Source organism: Micromys minutus, assembly GCF_963924665.1.
Source record: "Micromys minutus genome assembly, chromosome: 22".
Lineage (NCBI taxonomy): Eukaryota > Metazoa > Chordata > Mammalia > Rodentia > Muridae > Micromys > Micromys minutus.
The window spans coordinates 40,435,520-40,455,738 of record NC_137957.1 but is presented as its reverse complement, the minus strand read 5'-3'; the positions used below and the strand labels follow the sequence as shown (position 1 = coordinate 40,455,738).

General features: G+C 46.8%; 1 protein-coding gene across 16 annotated transcripts in view; it reads left to right on the top strand.

The window, feature by feature from the left end:
* The window catches only part of ANKS1B (ankyrin repeat and sterile alpha motif domain containing 1B), a gene marked incomplete at both ends in the record, with an annotated part of 1,047,539 nt that extends 1,031,106 nt beyond the window's left edge, over positions 1–16,433 (top strand). For 8 of the 16 annotated variants that reach the window (XM_080935870.1, XM_080935862.1, XM_080935867.1 and 5 more), the window contains 2 exons: positions 12,794–12,961; positions 16,323–16,433. In XM_080935870.1, the coding sequence (XP_080791996.1) occupies positions 12,794–12,961; positions 16,323–16,433 (279 nt within the window). Of the gene's footprint in view, positions 1–12,793; positions 12,962–16,306 lie in introns of all 16 variants that reach the window. The other 8 variants (XM_080935868.1, XM_080935865.1, XM_080935863.1 and 5 more) reach the window with 2 other exon arrangements.
* Positions 16,434–20,219: the final 3,786 nt, after the last annotated feature.

The window sequence follows — 20,219 nt, the reverse complement described above, 5'->3', positions numbered from 1 at the left end:
TGTGTTTGACAACAGGAAGTCTAGGATTCACAAGTATATTTAGCTTTATCTCCTCGTCTCAGAACTTCCATTAGTGATGGGGGGGCTCTAAGATTGTGGCCAGGAAGTCTGAAAGCTGTAGTCATCTCCCCGAGAAGGCTCCTGGGAGAAGGCAACACATGCAGCCGAGGAATTTAGACTCCTTCTCTCTGGTTCACTCAGTGGTGAGTTGTTATAGGTGGATTATATTGGAAACATGTTGATGCATTCATTCCCTACAGGAGGGAGTATCAGACGCGCTTTGAGAATCTGGGAAGGACTTCATTCAGTCGTTTTAAATGTTAACAGAACTCCCTTTTTGTCAGACTAGGCATTGAACACAGGTCCTTGTACATTCTTAAGTACACACCCTACCACTGAGCTATACACTCAACCCTTAAAAAAATGTTTTTTCTGCTAAACCAACAGGTCCTCCGCCTTTGGGTTTTGACCTCTTGAGGCGTCTAAATACCCTTTCACAAGGATCAGTATCATATTCCCTGCATACCAGATATTTATATTACAGCTTATAGCAGTAGCAATGACAGTTATGAAGTAGCAACAAAAATATTTTTATGTTTGGGGTCACCATAACATGAAGAACTGTATTAAAGGGTCAAAGCATTAGGAAGGTTGAGAACCACTGAGCTAGAACCTTTCTAATTCTTAGCTCTCTATAAAGAACATGTTTGCACACTCTGGTATATTTATTTATGTGTAGTCTTCTCTTGTAATTCTTCAGTTCTATGCTCTTCTGTGTTCAAAATGTGGCTGGGCTGAGATTGGCTTGGGAATATGTAGGGAGCGCTGAAGCCCTGTTGCTGGAAGTCAGCACACGTGGGAGACGGAGCTCCCTCTTCCCTGAGATTCTGTGGCAGATGCGAACCCTAAAAGGATCTAAACTAAAAGGAATAGAAATTACAGTATTGAGAACACACAGTCAGCCGACTGTGTAGCGGTGTGTGATACCACTCCGCCATCAGTAGATGCCAAGGAGAGCTAGCACACAGTCAGCCAGACTGACCAGGAAGCAGGCACACCAGGGATGTGAAGAAAAGAAGGTTGTGTTGTGAAACAAACACTGGGGATTCCCTCCACTCTCACCACAGATGAGTAAGACGTATGTCGGCACGTGACCTGGAGCGTGATGAGTCCACTTCCTGATTCTCTCAGCCATTTAATGAAACTACAGTCCCTGAGCCCTCTACTAGAGTACGAGATGGTCTCAGTGGAGTGGAGATTCCTGGGGAAGGGGTTGGGAAATCCCCCACTGCCACTACCAAGTGGGAAATCTACAAAGAAATCCTGGTCCTTTGTGAGCTGACCACTGACAATGGCACAAGCATTGTTTACGGATGCATGCATTCCTCTTGTTCTGATTCTCGTTTTCTCTAACTCAAAGCAGCTCCAGTCTACTTGACTCTAAGTGGCAATAGATGAAGGTGTGAGGACACAGAAAGCTGCTAAGGCTGCACTGTAATGCATCCTCTGGCTCCTCTTAGACCGACAGGGTGGGGTTGCCGCCCTCATTGAGAGGGGACCCTGTTCTATCCAGCCAGTTGACTCTGGGCCAAAAGTTGAGACATATAACAAATGTCCTTGATTGAATTTTTTTTAAGTAGCATTTCGAGCCCTGTGGTCCTTTCACGCCAATGCTTCCCACAAAAACAAAAACAAAAACCATAGCTGGATTAACACTGCTGTGGTTCCTTTATACGTCCCTAAAAAATCAACCAAGCTATAAACCAAAGGTGGGTGGGTACCCAGAGATTAATATTATTTTCTCCTATAATTAATCCTGATTAATGTTATTTCTTGGAATGGGTGGTATATCAAATCAGTCTCATGTTTGGACAGTTAGGAAGTAGGCATTTCAGATTTTTTTCATAGATTGCTTCACTGGGTTTATATGTGTCCAGTCATCTATCCCTGGGGAAGGCTAGTTCTAAAGCCTGTGTAGATTCACAAAGCCACTGACATTCATGTGTCTGCTATAAAGTGATATAGTATGTGTATATGCTATTTACATACATAGTATCATGCACCCTTTATATAATCATACAATGTCAGTGCTATGTAAATGTTTTCCACAGTGTATTATTTGGGAAGTAGACACAAGAAAAGACATCAAGATACAGTTTTTCCTACCCATCCAGAATCACTAATAGCTAATTTTATTTAGGCACCCTTCCAAAATAACAAAGGTAGCAATAACATTTAAGGGTGTGGCCTTTGGATCCAGCCTAGGTCACATCTAGGGGTGTGGTCTTTATAGTCAGCCTATTTTTGACTCCAAGGTTGGTCCCTAGCTTCACAATTTGAACAAGAATACCACTGATCCTTGTTTTCCTTGTCCATAACATAGAGATAGTAGCAGTGCCCATGTCCTGTAGCTAATGTCAGGATTCAGTGAGGCACCATATGCCTACTTTATAATGCATGTTTTCAATAAGTCATAGACTCTAAGGATATTACGAACAGGAGGGACAGCTGTGATACAATATTCTTGCCATTGGTCCCTTGGTTAGGATTTATGTCTCAGGCTTTGGTTCTCAAAATACCTTTAGTGTTTCTTTATTCCACATCTGAGAGGAAAAGTAAAATTTCATATAAATGCACACCTACATTTATTGTGTGCCTGCTGTGAGCCACATACAGGTCCCTGATCTCTAAGCACTGCAGAGCTACTTGGGTTATAAACAAGTAATTACACTAAAATTATATCCCTGTCATCTTGAGGCTGTCCCAGTGCCCAGCAGAATGGGGTCTCCCAGAGGAGAGGTACTGGGCTAGAGACTGAACATTTACTTGTGAGAACATGTGGTAAGTTTGGAGGCATGACAACTCATTAATTCATTAACTCACTTCAGAAGGATGAGCCTTGGGCATTAGGCAGGCATCTGCAATAAAAGCAGCCTGCCATTCCTCAAGCTCTGTATCCATGGGTTTAACCAGCCACAGATTAAAGATTCTCTGTAAAGAACTGACTCTGTACTGAACATGTACTGACTTATTTTCCTTGTCATTGTCCCCTAACCAGTGTTGTACAGTGAGGTATTTGGATGGAATATACATTTGCTCAGTATTTCAAGTCATCTAGAGATGGCATAGAACATATAGGGGTGCTAACAGGTAATGTACAAATACCACCCCATTTTATATGCGATACTTGAGCATCTTCAGTTCAGTCCAAATACACATGGATGGCTGTACTGAGTTTATTCAGCCAAGGAAATGGGCACATTCATTTGAGAAAGATTTTCAACAGCAAGCCTCTTAAACTTGTCTTGATTTTGGCAAGAGCCCCATTTCTAAGGCTTCAAGAGCTGGTAAGGAATTTACTGTAGCTTCCACTACACACATCAGATGTTGAAGAAGAGGAAATCTGGAAAGCCTATCTCTATTTTCTTGCCAAGTATCTCAGGGGCCTTTCATTATCCCAGTGGGTGGATGTGAGAGGCCATACCTGGCCAGAAACCTTAGAAGGTGAATCCAACAAGCTCACTCCGTGCCACTGTCTGAGGCCTCCATGGGAAACCTGGTCTTTTTACCAGGAAGCAAGTCATGACTTGGTGGCCATGCCAAGCCTCCTATACTTGGGGTGAAGCATGGCATTAAACCTTAATAAATATGGTGGGCTGTTCTACCACCTTCCAAAGTATTATCTTTGAAGAAGGTATAATGACATGTAAAAGCTGTTCATGATGCAGCGTTACATAAAAAGCAACTTATAAAAAGTGCACATAAAATATTATCCAGATTTGATATCTAAATTCACATATAAATATTCATATAGTTTATAAAGTACATGAATGTGTACACAAATATAAACTATAGCAGTAGCTACATCCCAGCAGTGGAATTTTATAGGTAAACCTAACTTTGTTCTGTATTCGATATATCTCCAACATTGTCTACACATACTCCTATTATAATTAGGGAAAGTGACCTCCCTCTCTCTCAGCATAAATTAGCAATAAAGAAAGAATCTGCATATTGGCCAGTCAATATGTCAGTTCTGATCTGGATAAACCTCTTGGTAGAGGGGCTCCTCCTGTTCCTAAATACTGATGATTATGATTAGGTGAAGTGTATTTCTATAAACCAGTCGAGTAGTTCCTAGGAGGTCCTTGAGAAATTAGCTGTAGGTAAAGCTAAAGAGATGTCAATAGAATCTGTGAATACACCCAGAATATTCTCAGTTATTTTTGCCTCCGAACGTGGGTGAAGCAAGTTGTAGAGGAAGCTTATTCCCAGCTTTTGGAACACAAGAATTCAAACAAAATAAAGACAAGGGGAACCGTAGCCTCTGGAGGCCATACTGACAACCCAGACAGAAGACACTTTCCTCCATCCCAAGGCTGTCACGGTGTTGGCATTTGCTCAGCAGGTCTTTCTGTGGGAAAAGAGATAAAATAACAAGATGGCCCATCTTGATCTTAAGGTACAGGTTCCTTATCTTAGGGACCTACTGTAGCTTTCTTCTTCATTTTATCTAACACCTGCTGGGTACCAACCATATACGAAGCTCCTAGAGTTGCAAGGTTGAAGGAGACAAGAACCCTTCAAGGCACCCAGTCAACTAGGGAATCAGAGCTACAGAGGGCAAATCCTGACATGCCATAAAATAGCAAAGTTATGCCCAAGGGGTGAGGGACTACAAGAAAGAGACCCTGGCTTAGCCTGGGGTAACAGGAAAGGAAAGTCAGCAAGAACCTTGAGGAGCTCATACCTGGAGGGCGTGTCTCCAAAGATGAGCAGAAATTCACAAGTACAGATTGCAGACAAGAAAGGGGTACAGACTGGGTAAAATGCTTGGCCGTTTGTAATATTTTTGAGGAGGTGATTGTTGGAAGGAAAAGCTTTTCACGGTATCAGGACCGACGTCAGGTACTTGAGGATATGAGGCAAGGTCTCCATTACGAAGCTGCACCCCAGCATTCTTTATTTATTACTTTAAAAAACAGGGCACTGCCCATTGCCTACACTGGCCTTGAGCTCACTTTGTAGCCCAGGCAGGCCTTAAAGTTGCAATCCTCCTGCCTCAGCCTCTTTGATGATCTCGGATTGAAGGCCTGCATCTCCAAGGCCCAGCTAAAATAATGGTATCTCCTAAGATGACGGCAAACCTTGGTGATTGCCTCCTGAAGCTTTAACTGAAGAATTGTTGCAGTCCCCCATCTGGTCTTTGCCAGTTCCTGTTTAGCATGGCTTCAACTATGCGTATCCCTCTGGGACCTCTAATCCTTTACTCATTGATTATATCGCTGACTGGGTGGAGGACTGACATCAGCTTTTCCCCCAGAGAATCCTAGAGCCCCCAGGATAGAAGGAAACCAACAAAAAAAATCCACTTTTCCTTTTCCTCCTTCTTTTCCTCTTCTTCCTCCTTCTCCTCCTCCTCCTCTTCTAAATTTATTTTTTTATTATTTTATGAGTGTTTTGCCCACATGTAGGTCTGTACACCACATGCAGGGCCTTGAGACTGAGGAGGTAGTGAGCCTCTACCTGAGTGCTAGGGAATTGAATCTGCATCCTTTGCAACAACAAGAGCTCTTAACCACTGGGCCCTCGCAGCCTCTTCTCTGTCTCTTCAGCAACACTGGTGAGCATGATAAAGATGTCATCCCTGATGTGCGTAGCAGATGCAGAAAAATCTAAGGTTCACAGTCTACCATTGGAGCCACCTGAGGCTAATCAGGGCGTTAATTAATAATTATTATTAATTAAATAATAATTAATTAATAATTGTTATTGATTAAATAATAGTTAATTAATAATTCTCTGCTCCTGCCTACCAGGTGAAGGCACAGTCCTTGTCATTGAATGTCTGATCCAAACACCTTGCTGGTTTCAAGGAGCCCATGCTGATCTCATGAAGTACTCCTGTTAAGGACTAGCCATATCTAGGGTGTAGTTTCCAGTGCTATGGAACCAACACGTTTCATGATCCCGGTCATGACAATGTGGCCACTGGTTTTCTGATCCTAATGGGAAGTGTAGCTAGACAGGTTGGAATTGTCTTCTCCTAAAGCATGCTTCCCTTTATGACTAGGGGACCCTTCCAACCTCAGCTCACTTCCCTTAGTGTCACACTTACCTAATGGTGTGAATGCCATATCTACCACATTCTTATCAGCATGTTATCAGGAATGGGCTAAGCAAAGTAACCCCTTTGATAATTGTTAAAGTACATGGGCACGCTGCCTTGCTGCGTCCTATACACGATTCAGGATGTGCCCATTAATAGATGCAATAGGCATAAATGTATGGGGACACACAGATGTAAACTATGGAAAATACAGACTAGAGTCCAGACCAGAGTTCTAGAATATCCAAGTTCTAGTGCCCGTTGACTGCAGAGCACTGCATGGTTATCAAGACCAAGTAATACATAGGCCTCTGAACTTCTGGAGGTCAAGGTGAATGGCAGGATCTCTTTGAAAGGAAAGTATACACTTTCACCACAAAAAGCAAATCCCCAGTGAGGCTTAAGTCAGAAAGGATGTCCTTCCCCCTGGTACCCGTGAAGTAGTATTGTTTCTCCATGAGCATCTATACAATGATGTTCTACAACATGGTATCTTAAGAAGGGCAAAAAGAGTGACATCATTCTTGACTTGAATGTGATCATGCCCCCTTTTAATCAGCGTCACTGATTGTGAGTTCCTCATAGACAGAAAGGATATAATTTGGCCTGTATAAGACCTTGTGAGGGTTACAGAGTCCACAGACAGTTCTCAACCTTCCCAATGCTGTGACACTTTGATACAGTGCTTCATCTTGTGGTGACCCCCCCCCCCGCAACCATAAAATTATGCTGTTGATACTTCATAACTCTAATTTTACTGCTGTTGTAAATTGTAATATCAATATATAATATTCAGGATATCTAATATAGGAACCCAAAGGGCTCAAAACCCACAGGTTGAGAACTGCTAGTCTCTGGGACACTATACGGTCCTGTGTCAGTTGCTTAGAAGATTTAGACATAGATTTAGATTTATATCTAGATGTTTCATTGAGATGGGGGAAATGTGGTACATCCCCAGCCCACAGAGGTCAGAGTTGGTGCTACATTCCAACCCCATACAACCATGAGAGTGGACAGAGTATCCACAGGTGAAAGGCCACAAAGCCATGTTTTCTTGGTGGAGCTCGACAGAAGTTAGGCCAAAGACGATTTGATTCTTTCTTTTGTACTTGGAGAAGAGTCTTAGGAGGCTTCAGATTACAGTTGGTACTGGATATTTTAAAATTTACCCGAGCAGATGTTAGAATTGACATCCAATGTGAAAACTGAGAGTCTAAGCAAGATTCATGACCAAATAGATGGCCAGCCTGCTGATCCATGGAGGTGAGCCAGGCTAACACCTGCACGCACGTCCTGAATCATGCTGGAAAACCATCCCCAGTGTTCTCAGCCAGAGGAGGAAAAGGAGGCCTAGAGCCCCAAGGGGAAGCATGAAGAATGACCAGGATGAGTTTCAACATCAAAAGAGAAAAAAGTATTCATCTTCACTTAAATGAAGTTTAAGAGAAGTCATCCACGGCGAGGGTGTAGCTCCTCGATAGAACACCTGCCTAGCGGGTGCGAGGCGCTGAGTGTGATCCTTGGCATTTGCAGATGGAGAAGAGGATGGGGAAAGGAGGAGGGAGAGAAAGAGAGAGAAGGAGGGAGGAAGAGGGAGTGAAGCCTTCTACAAACATAACAGCCATGAAAGCTGGTGTTAATGTTTCAAGACATACATGTTTTCCATACATGTGTTTTTACATCCTCTCTAATGCATGATCCCACTATATGGCCCGGGCTGTCCTAGAACTAGGGACCTTTATGCCTCTGTTCTCTGAGCACTCAGGATTACAGGTGTGCACCGGCAGGCCCAGCTTTTACATCGCTTCTAACCCGCTCTTTTCAGTCATTCAGTTTTCAACTTTCTTTAAAGATTGATTTATTATTGTATGTATATGAGAGTTCTACCTGAATATATGCCTGCATACCAGATTACATTGCAGCCTCTCCCCTGCCCCTCCTTCCATCTTAAATGGCTTCCCGGTATTCCATTGCATGGTACCATGTGCAGTATGAGATGTTCATGAAATTTTTAATGCATCATAATGAATACACTTAGACGCAATGTCATCGAACCCTTGAGCCTAACAGATTTTCAATTACATGTTCCATTCCCTGGGTACCAGAGCCTTTTCTGGGGGAGTGGGAGGGGTACAAGTTGCGTACACTGTATAATACAGTTTTCCAAGTCAGACTGGGATGCAGGAGAACGGGGTACGTTTCTCTTTGATCCTCCTTTGTAGCCAAAAAGAAGCTTAGTGGGACCTTTGGCCCCTTCATCATTGGATGAGCATTTTATGAACACGATAGGTTAGACCCAGGTCAGGGGCAAGGCCGCAACAAGTTCAGCAAACATCCTGATGTGAAGCTGCAACCCTGGCTGCCTGGAAGAATCCACAGTTAATACCAGTGACCTGCACACCCCCAGTTTGCAAAAGAAAAATAAGTTTGCATCTACTGGATTCCATTAGACTTCACACTTGAGGTAGGATGGTCCCTTATGCTTCTTATCCACACATAGGTGTCCTTAGGGAAGATGAAAAGAAAGAAAAGGTGTGATTTTTTAATGTGTACCTCATTTTTGTCCCCACTGAATTGGGACTCCCTGCCTTTATCCTCAGTGATACAGCCTGTCTAGAGCACTTTTCATGGCACGTGGCACACAGGACATTTATGTTGACCCTTTCTGACATTGGGCTTGATATTGTTAATGAGTCTCAAAATGATCCAGTAAGATAGATAGCTATGTATGATAAGAAAACGGAGGGTCAGAGTAAGTGCCTGCCATGATTACCCCCATAACCATACCAAATATACATTACACATGCATGTCACTGTCCTTCACTGGACTGTGTAGTGTAGAAAGCATTCAAAGCCACTTGCCATGTGTCCCTGGAGATTTATGGCGGGCAGTTAAACTGGAGATTGAACCTACAGCCTTGAATGTGCTGGCTAAGCATTCCACCACTGAGCCACATCCTCAGGTCCCAGGTGACTGTCTGCTCATAAGCCACAAAGATGCAGGAGAAGCCTAGGTCACAGCTACATAGCATTTGAGAGTTCTGAGGTAACAAAGACAAACCTAAAGGAATTCCAGTTTATACCCACAGGTGGCCGTAACACAAGATGAGCCTGGCCAGGCTGACTTCAAAGGTTCGAAACATGGGAAGGAATGACTGTGACCTTTGACAGGGACAGACCCCAGATTTCAACTTCTCGGTAGCCACGGATAGGGTAGGATGACTCCGGGATTGGACTCCCATGCCAAACACTGCCCACCACAGCTCAGAGACTGGGGGCTTTGCTTCACACACTGCCTGAGCCCGGGAGGGTTCAGCCAGCCTTCCTTTGTTATTTATGGCAATCTGTTATAGATTGTATAATAAGCACCATGCAAGATGAGGGCACAAAAGCAGCCTCTGCTTCATTATCCTCATAGTTCTCTGAGTCCGCAATTCTGAGGTTCTGCTCTTTGCTCCACCATATCTGGGGTCTCTGTTTGGATGGTTGTAGATGTTCAGCTTATGGTCCCCCCGGGCCTTGAGGTTCCTCCATGTATTTGGTGCCAGATGGCGCCATAAGTCCTACATCTGAGGGCTAGGCTGGGAAATGTGAGGTGGCTGGACTGGTCTAGCCTCAGTCCTTAGGCAGCACCTCCCCCGGCTCTCTCGGCATCCAATCATAGTGGCCTCAGAGTAGTCAGACTTCGTACAGTCCTGACTCCCAGAGCAAGTGCTACCCAGGCAGGAGCTGTCAGACTCCTCCCTTCTGTGCAACAGTAAAATTGCCTTCACATTACTCATGGTAATTAGCGTATTAATATAATGACTATACTTAATGTATAATTAAGTTCTGCTACAATATGGTTTTCTATGCTGGCCTTACAGTGTCCAGCCCTGGGGAAAACCATTCTCCTTCCATTGTGCATGGTGGGGCTGACACAGCTGAGGCAGGCACTATGAGGCTGAAACCAATACACTGGAACATGTGTGCTCAGTCAGGGTCAGGGGATGGCTCCATGGGAGGAGCACCTGCCTGCTCAGGGCCCTGGGTTCCATCCTGGAGAAGAAAGAAAGAGGGGAAGAGAAAGAGGACAGAAGTAGAAAGCAAGAAGGAAGGAAGGGAGGGAGGGTGAGACGGAGGGAGGATGAGAGGGAGGAAGTCGGGATGGAATGCCCTCAGGTCCTATGTGACAATACCTATTCCCTGTAGGTCCTGGTACAGAGACAAACAGAATGGTACAGCCCTCACTACAGGTCTCAGTGCCCAGGGCCCCCCCCCCCCCATCCAGCATCCATGTTTCAAATATTAAGGCTACAGAAAAGACAGAAAGGTAACATGCTGGCACACACCTTTAATCCCAGCACTTGGGAGGCAAAGGCAGGCAAATCTCTGTAAGTTTGAGGCTAGCCTGGTCTACAGAGCTAGTTCCAGCGACAACCAGGGAGAAACAAAGAAACCCTGTCTCAGAGAGAATGCTTAGGGGAGGAAGGGAAGGAGGGAGGGAGGGAGGGGAAGGGGGAAGGGAGGGAGGGGCAGGGGAGAAGAGACACCTGTCATTCCAGCTCTGGAAGGCTGAGGCAGGATGAATGCCTCAAGTTCGAAGCCAGTGGAGGCCAGTGATCTGGTCTCCCTTTCTTCCTTGGGGACTTTCCTAACACCAGTCATTCATTTAGAAAAAGGACAAAACATCTAACCTTGTATCATGCAGAAGCTTTTGGTTTCCCCTAGTAACCCATAGTAACCGTTTAAAAAAAACCTCAGGCACTCAGAGGAGCAGCTTTGGCTTCCATGTGAAGACGCTGTGGTCTCACACAGCTCTCACTCTCAGGAAGTTGTCTGAGGCGAGTCGTGAAGGATTCTGCACGCTAAGCTCACTGCGCCTGTGCGCAGAGGCTTCCTGTTTGCTTCTCACCAGGCTCAGAATACCAGCCACCTTCACAGAAAGAACTGCACCATCCTGACACCAGGGAAGTCAGAAGCCCCCCCCCCCTTGGACTTCCACAGACCCCACCCCCACCTCCGTCCCGCTAGTGCCCCTCCCCCCCAGCACTCCACCACCACCACCACCCTGAGGCAAAGCTGCCAGTGACTGGTGCACAGTGTAGGCAGAGGAGAGGGCTCAGCCCTCTTTGTACAGTGATGGTCAGAGCTGCCTCCCAACCCTCCTCCACTATCATTTGTTGGTGTATTGCTAATTTACTTGTCTGACTCATCCTTGGAGGCAAACATGGTTTAGTGTTCATCGAGGGGAAGTGTGTGGCCTAGCTGTGCAAGGGACAGGATGACAGAATCAATGTCCAGCTGATAGGCGCATGAAGACTGACTCACCCTCTGTCCGACCAGCTCTCAAGATCATAGGCATTGCCCCACATGGGTCCAAGACCAGGACACTTGATAGAGCTTTGACCTAAAGTCCAGCTGGTCAAGTCTTGGTGAGACTCTTCCCCATGGCCTTGGAAAGCCACCCCATGTCATCCATCCTCTCTGAGTGCTGAGGACAGCAGGAATCCCTAACACTTCTCAGAGCATGCTGGGAAGGAGTGGGGGAGGGGAGGTAATAAGAACAGGAAGACATAGTAAGTACACTTTCAGCAGAAACAGAGTGCTACCTGCATTCTGGAGAAAAAGAAATAGCAAGTCATTGTACGGATGGTCACAGAACGAAAAACTTGAGACAGACAATGGCTGTCCCTAGCCGGGGCAGAGGCACTGAGAACATTCTCAGGCTGAGCGTGTGGCTCAATGTCAAGCATTTGCTAAGCATGCACGAGGCTACAGGTACAGTCCCCGGGCATGTTCTGGGTAGACCTGTAGGCACCCACTTCTATGATGCTTTCTGACGGACGGATGTTGTGGCTCAGATCCCGCCTTTGCGCGGGCTAATGTCATGTTGTCCCTGTGGGAGAAGATAAGGGGAAACTGCGTGTGGGAGTGAATGCAGATGTCAAGAGTAAGTGTGAGAAGAAAGGCAGGAACAACCCTGGGAGAACCGGTCTGTGCAAAGGATGTATATCCAAGGAGAGGTTTGGTGTGGTCTCCTGGCCTGACAAACTCTGTCTCTTGGTGATTTGATGATAAAATATAGAGCATAAACCCTTGGGGAGTACAAAAACCTCAAGAAATAGACAGATAATTAGCTCTGTTTGAACAATGTTTGCATGCTCAGTGCCGCAACTGTGAGACTCCACACCAGCATGACTAATGCCTCTCCCCCGGCCTAAATTAGATTCTGATTGTGTTTCATATATATTCACTGCACCACAGATGTTTGAGGTAGAAAAGACCCAAAGTTCTCGGGAACACCTCCCATGGAGTGTGTGGGATCATCTTTGACTGGGATGCTCCAAACACAGGGATGGCGTCGCTACTGACCCCTGTCCCCATCCAAGTCTCAGGAGCAAAGAAGCCACTCACAAGAGAGCTATACCTGGAGGAGCCCCCAGGGCTGGTGGGCTGCAAGAGGACTCGGCTTATTAGGAATTAATGGGGGAGGTCTGGCAGCCTAGCTCTACAAAAGGACGCTACCTCCCTGGCTAATGTCCAGAATGCCCCATTCTGACAGATTTCCCGAGTCACCACAGCTGCTGGTGGGGTAGTTCAAGGTCCACGCTGTTCCTTAGCCATCCATTCACTCTGACCCTTCGTGTACCTATAGTAAATACTTTTAATGTTGGTTTGTTTGTTTGTTTGTTCTTATAGAATTTAGCCTATGAAATCATCCTAACTCTGGGACAGGCATTTGAGGTCGCTTACCAGCTAGCTCTACAAGCAAGAAAAGGGGGCCATTCCTCCACACTTCCAGAGAGCTTTGAGAACAAGCCCTCGAAACCCATCCCAAAGCCCCGAGTTAGCATCCGCAAGTCAGTGGTAAGTATAACACTGAGACATCTCTAGGCCTGCAGCCAGAGGGAAGGGGGTTGCAAACAGAACCTGGTGCGGGTGAGGGAGGCCTTTAGAATTCAGCCTGTCCTCCCCTGCCCTTTCCCATGGTCTCCTGCTGGCATGTGACCACCATTCCTGCAGGCTCAAAGAACCCTCTCCCCAGAACCCAAAATAGAGAAAAATCTCATTTTCTCTGCCACCTGCAGCAACAGTCTTGCGAGAGCAGAACACTAGCTGCTGCTTCTGGCTTACCCCAGCTCACCAGAAGGCCTAGGAGAGTCTGGGGGCAGCCTTCTCTGAGGCCTTGCCTGCCACTCAACCACGGGACAAGCCTCTGCTCTCCAGAGAGATGTACCCTGGCACCCTCCTGGCAAAAGCTAGATACCGCAGCTTCTGTGTCTTTCAGAAGGCCACGGCATCATCTTCAAGATGCCTGGGCCACAGCCTGTGTGCCTTCCCTCTGGACAGCTGAAGCTCTCCCCAGCCTAGTAACTGTTAGAAGGTGATACCCCCTCCTCCTTGTCATCTGCCTCCCTCCAGGAACTTCCTCCCTTCCCTCCCTCCCACAGGCTCCGCAGACATCCTGTCCCAACAGGCTGGTATGACTTCAAAGCGGCCGCCTCTGGTAGTAGCAACACCCCAAAGCTGGAAGGCTCCCAGCCAGCTTCCCATCTGTTCCAGCTACCATCCTGCATCTTAGACTCTCTGGGATTGGCACCGGGCAGGCCCCCAGAATGCGTTGCCCCCTCTCACCCCGCAATCTTTCCATCTGCTACATTCTCCTCCTCCCAGCAGCTCTCGGCCTCCGTGTCATGAGGAAATAGACTTTTTTTTTTAAACCTCCAAAGAGAGGTTCCTTCCGTGGGATGATGTGGCTTCTCTGGATTACACCTTTGGGGTCCCTCTCCTGTCTCTGCTCTTGGTAACCTCAGCACCCATGGGATGATCTCTCAGCATCTGACCTCTTCAAGTCCCTGACCTTGTCCTCCTGCATCCCAGAAGGCCTCTGCTGATTGGCCATTACCAGCGGCTGCTGCACCTCTCAAATCCCACGCCACACTCCTACCTGACCCTCCTGCCTCAACACCTCCCCAGCCCATGCTCCCTGCTTTCCATCCCCAGTCCTTGACACATCGCAGAACCCTAGAAATGTCTGCCGGATGTGTTTTTAAGCATCTCCACCTTCAGGTTTAGCCAGTGCAGATCCTTGCTTCTCTACCCCTGTCCCCAGCCCAGTAAATGACACAACACTTCACCATGCTGCTTGTCGCCAAAGTCCCCAAGTCACCTTGACTGCTGTTGTACCCGCACCCCAGCCCATGAGCAGAGGCTAATCTTTGCTCCCCTGGAACACACCTCCAGCCTGCCCACTCCTCCATCACCCCCCTAATCTGCCCAGTACACACCCCTCCCAGTGACCCCCTTTCTCCACACAGCAAAAAACATGGCACTCTTAAAATACCAGAACCTAATCTCCCATCACACTCCCTAAGTATATACCTAAGTGTATGCTACTCAGTTCTACTGAAGTCTTGACACCACCTATGATTGCTCTCTTCCACCCACCCCACCCCCACCTCTGAATTCTGCACGGCCCCATGGTATCATTCAGGTTTTAGCTGCATGTTTTTCCTGACCACGAAGATGCCTGGGTCACACTGTAGCCGCTGTTCATTCTGTGTAGTACTGACTGGCTTTCTGCTTACCGCTTACTTCTGCCTCTCTCCCTGCACACAAATGTCCGCTCCATGAAGTACGCTGGCATGCTGCCACCCCAGGGTCAGGCCCGTAGCAGCATTCACGAGAACCTGTGCTTACAGACATGAGGTGGTGAGGGTGGACGTCACGGATGTGTCTTTGAGTAGGATGATTAGGCTTCCGAGAGTCGAGGGACGCACAGCATGCTTGTGGGGACTGTCACTCAGACCACTATATTCCTTCTCGAGTGGGCTGGAAAAGTCTGTTCACTGCACGAACTCCTCCCAGCTGGCTTTCCTGCTGTCCACATAGACTCCTCCCAGAGGAACACAATGGGTTTGTTGCCGTAAGGGCTCATAGAATATTCATCTAGATGCCCTCTCTGGGAAAGAGGGGAGTACACAGTCTTTACCTGGCTCAGGATCCAGGCCCCCACCAGACTTCAGAATTCTCATATCCTCGGCTCTGGTTGTTTACTATCAGGAAAGGCACAGCGCTCCTAAAAGCCCCTTTCTCGTTCTATGATGGCACAGTGGAAAACGTGGCAGAAGGCAGCCAGATAGGCACATAAGCCCAGGCCCTGCAGCCTCCGGCAGGTTAAAAAGCAGATAGAGGAAGACCAAGCAGGCCTTCCAGAAATTCCCTGGCCCAGTTTACAGAGCCATGATGTCCAAAGGATGAGCAAGCCATTGGGGAAAGAGCTTAACTCCGGCCCGACAGAGCTCAGACCTTAGCTACTGCTTCGGGAATGACATGCTTGGCTTTATGTAAAGCTCACCGACATCTGAACCCAGGACAGAGTCTGCCAAGGCCCAGCCTGACAGGCCCTTGCTGACCTCTTCCCTTCCTCTGTCTCTGGTACATCCCTCTCTGCCACTTTCCACGCCCCCTGGGATCTGTACCTGCTTTCTGGCCACCCCAGTTCCATTCTTATCCAGGTCGAGCACGCAGTGTCTGAACAGCATTTACTGACTGTACAATTAATTCTTTATTGTAATGCCTGCTTTGCATCGGACTGCCAAGGGCTTTCCCAGTTTTGGAGAAAATAGCAATAAAGTTAACAAAAATCCCACCTTTATGGGCATCCATTGTGGAAGAGGGAGTGGACAGGTGACATGTGTCTGTGTCAGGAAGCAATCGGAAGGGAGAAGCTAAAAAGTTAAGGTGCCATTTGTAGAGGGTGTGGCAAGTACAGCTTCTAGGAGAGGAAGTGCTGGAACCAAGAACTGGACCACATTGACTAGGAGGCCACAGGGAAAGAGCAGAGGCCTCATTCAGGGATGGGCGCCCCAGGGCCAGCTCCAGGACAGCGTGGCTGGAGCTCAGAAAGGCAGCAGGCAAGCGGGCGGGGCGCCACGAGGTCCTCCTGAGGATGTAGGGTTCTTTCGGATCCCGAGATGGGGAGGTGGGAACCGCCGCTGCTCCCCTGCCTCTGCGCCCCGGGGGCGGGGCCGGGTCTCACTCGCGTCACCCTTGCAGGCCCCTGCAGAGTCGCTGTGCAGTACAGGTGCGAAAGCGCGGACGCCGCCGGGGCCGCCCCGCAGCGCGGCTGGGCGAGCGGGGCCCGAGGTGGGGGTCCAGCGGCGCCCACGCGGCCGCGCCGCCGCCCAGCTGCCGGATAACGGGCATCAGCCTTTCTGTTTTAAAGCAGATCGACCCTTCTGAGCAAAAGACTCTGGCCAATCTGCCGTGGATTGTGGAGCCGGGGCAAGAAGCCAAGAGGGGCATTAATACCAAGTATGAAACCACGATTTTCTGATACCCGCCGCCCCGTCCTCGCGGTGCCTTGCTCGCCAAGCAGTCCCCGCAGCAGGCTTTCCTTCGCGCCTCCGTGTCCACCCGCCCCGGGAGGAAGACCGCTCCAGCTCGCGTGGCCTCGTCACGGGCGGAAGGGCGACGGCCATCCCTAGGGAGCCTTCTGCCAGCGAGACTTTGACGCCCCTTAGAGGCGCGAGGGGGGCTGCGCGGGGCGCCCCAACTCCGCTACCACCGCCTCCTCCGAGGTACTGCTCAACTGCCCCCGTACTTGCTTTGCTTTAGTTGGGGGGAGAATACCTTTCTAAAAGTGAAGGGTGGGGACAGGGAGGGTCTCCAGTACTGCCTAAAAGTCTAAACATCGTGGGTTTAAGTTTTCATGGTCAGCCATTTCGAAGGGAAAGTCAGAACAGTACTACCCCCCCCCCCCGCACCTGTAAAGTCATTGTATTACTGAGTACAATTTCATGCAAAAAGACAAAGCAACCCTCACCAGGAAATTTGTCCCCACCCCACCCGATTTCTATATTTGTGGATTTTATATGTAATCAACTATGTCAGATAAAGGAAACCTTTATTGAATGATTCAAAAATTTAAAAAGTGATTTAAAACAGAGGAATTTATTATGCACAGAAAAAAAAATGTGTCTTGTATTAAATATTTTTATTAAAAGAACGTTTCATTAATGCATTCATAAGAAAACTAGGTTTGTTGTGCGGGATGTTTCTGGTTTCGTTTCAAATGACTACATTCCTACAGCCCTGAGGACCGGGCTCAGTTGTGGGGAAACCCTGATGCCCTTGCCTCAAAAGCAGAACAGGCTCAGGGGTGACCCAAAGTGCTGACTCAGCCACAGCCTGCATATGTGGTTTTTTGGGGGTTGCTTTGGGTTTTTTTGTTTTGTTTTGATTTAAGCCTTTAAGGAATTTTAATGAACATGTTTAACAAAACAAAAAAAAAAAAAAAAAAGAATAAATGCTAGGGCTCCTGCTGCCAAGATTTCTGTCAAGGAAATCTTGTTTGAGAGCAATGTTAATAAAATTCTATTGCAAAGTTCTTTTCTAGAAAAAAGAAATAACACAAAAAAAAGAAGAAATTCCAAAGTAATAAAAACTTTTCTTGAAACAGATTTTAAAAAAAAATGTTTGCTTACTATTTGATTAAATAAACTTACTTACGTTTCTTTAAGGTATTTTAATTTTTTAAATGTCTCTGTGGAGTATTTGTATGATACCATAATGTATATTTCTGTAGAAACAAATTATATAAACAGTATCAATATCATTATAGAAAAATAACATTTTAATGTATATTGTTCTAACCAATCATATTGTGACTCATTTTGAAGTTCATTATAGCGATATTGATAAATTGTGAACTTGTCTTAATGTTTTTTTATTAACCAATATTATTTTAAACCTGAGATTATCACATTCATCAGTTGGTGAGTTTGGAAGAAAAACTAAATTTCATTTCAACTGACAAATGTATATGGTTTTAGTTCAGTGTTGAAGAATTTTAATACAATATTAAATTACTTGAACTGAATAGTTCCTTGTATATATTTTGCCTATTCACTGTTGATATGTATGTAGTAAACAGAGAAGAGAATAACATTAAAATATGGTACCAAAAGGAACTTGTATAGGAGCAAAGCCGTCAGTAGCTTTGCTGACTCACAAGCATATGTGTAAATAAGCTTGGGCTTCCAGTTATAAATTTTGTAATTTTTGTCATTATTTATATCCTATATTTAAAAAAAAAAGCACACAAAAATAAAACAGAAGTTGTACAGTGGCTGGTGCCTGGCATCGTTCTGTGAGCACCTCCCCACTCCCACTGAGGAGCAGGACCAAAGGCCCAGCCCTCTCCACAGATAGAGACTTGTTTTCAATTGGCAGCATCAGTGAGAAAAAAAAAAAAAAAAAAAAAAAAAAACTTGCTCATTTCCAAGTTCACAAAGTCTGAAAAAGAAACACTGTCTTCTGAAGCTTGAATTTCAGCCATCAGACACCATGTCCTTTGCACTGTCTTTTTTAAAGTGGCATGTAAGGGGGAAATTGGCAAGATGGACATTTCTAAAACAGAGGGGAACACACACACACACACACACAGGCACACACACACACACGCACTGCTTATGTAGCTTAACGTATAGTTTGCTGGGGAAAGCATCCCCTGCACACCCTTTACATCCTTGAGTCCTTGCATCTTTTTCCTGAAACACGTGCACCGCTATCAAGTGGGTGATGGGCCATCAGAGCTGCGCTGAGTCTGTGGTCGGTGGTACCCATGCTACAGGTCCCTCAACCTCCCTCACCCACTGTCCAGTCCATGACTGCTACCCTCGAAAGCCCAAAGCAGTCTTAGGGTGCTCTCTGCCTGTCATTCAGAGGCCTGGGACTTTGAGCCCAAAAGAGCTGAGCCTGTGAAAGCTGAACTACAATGGTCCCTGGGGCCTGGGGTACCTCAGGCTGGGGTTTTCTACTCTGATGCTTCCACTGGGCCAGTCTGTTCCTTGATTTCTATTTCCTCTGTGCATCACAAGCGTTTTTTGTATCCACAATGATTCCAGCATGAAGTACGCAGCACACTCCAGTTAGGAGAAATTAAGACACAACACTAGCATAGTGGTGATACGAGAGCGTCTTCTTGCCCTGGCACCAGCTTGAAGGGGCAGTTAGGATGAAGCCATGTGGCAGAGTTAGCCCCCTCCAGACAGGGGGTACAGCAGACAGTTGTGGTGAGCCTCAGTGAGAAAGGCAGGGGTAACCCTGATCTCCCTCTCCGCTCTTCACCCAAACCTAAGGGCAGAGCACAAGAGCAGCCCATGGCCAGAGCAAGGCAGGGAACGAAAGGGACGTGCCTGAAGCAGAAAAGCCAGCTCAGGCGTGGGAGACAGGATCTATGGCTGATTTTGTTTAAAGCGAAGGTCGGATGTTTGAGAAATACGGTAACCTGCGGTTGAGAGTGACAAGCCCTTAAATGCTAACATTAATCAAAGGAGAACTTCAAATGGCCCCCTTTACAGAAGGACTTGAATTGAATGGATCCATTTAATTTTCTTCTTATTAAATGGTGTTCTGTAATAAATCTATGAAAGTTCTGCTCGGCCTTGTTAACAAGTCATGGAGGTGGTTTTCCGCAGGTGGAACCGCTTGGGAATGTTGCCAGCCTACCTAATGTTTTGGACGAGATGGAATAGACATTTAAGCTTAAAGGGTGTGTGGCTACATTCCTGAGAATCAGTAAACATTTGCACTTGGACTCCAAGTAAATGTTGCTTCTGTTTTTGAAATGGATTGAAGATGTGGGGAGTAGCCTAGTTTCCAGTGAGCTAGACTGTAATGTCTACGTTCAGAAATCTGTATGGAATAAAGCCTCTTTGCTGATGTTACATCTTTAGGCTCTCTGTGTCTACTGGCCATTCCTATGAAGAGCAGCGTGGTGGTTATAAACATTGTCTTAATAGAAACAGTGACCAACAACACGGCCGGCAGCATCTCTTCAGCCAGCCTCTGCCAGCCGACCCACCCCACTGCTCCCCACAAACCCACTTGACCTCATAAATGTTTACTGCAGCTGGCCCTAGGAGCAGAGCTCTCTTTCCCATAGAAGTCCTCAAGCAAAGAAGAACCTGTGTACAGGGGTCAGGCCTGTTACCTGGTCGCCATTCAGCATACAGGGACGTTTCCCTGTCCCCACAGGATTTGACTGAGCTTTCCTGGCTTCATCTCAGGTCACTATTTACTGGGAACTCACACCCTTCTCCTTCCTCCTGCTTCTGGC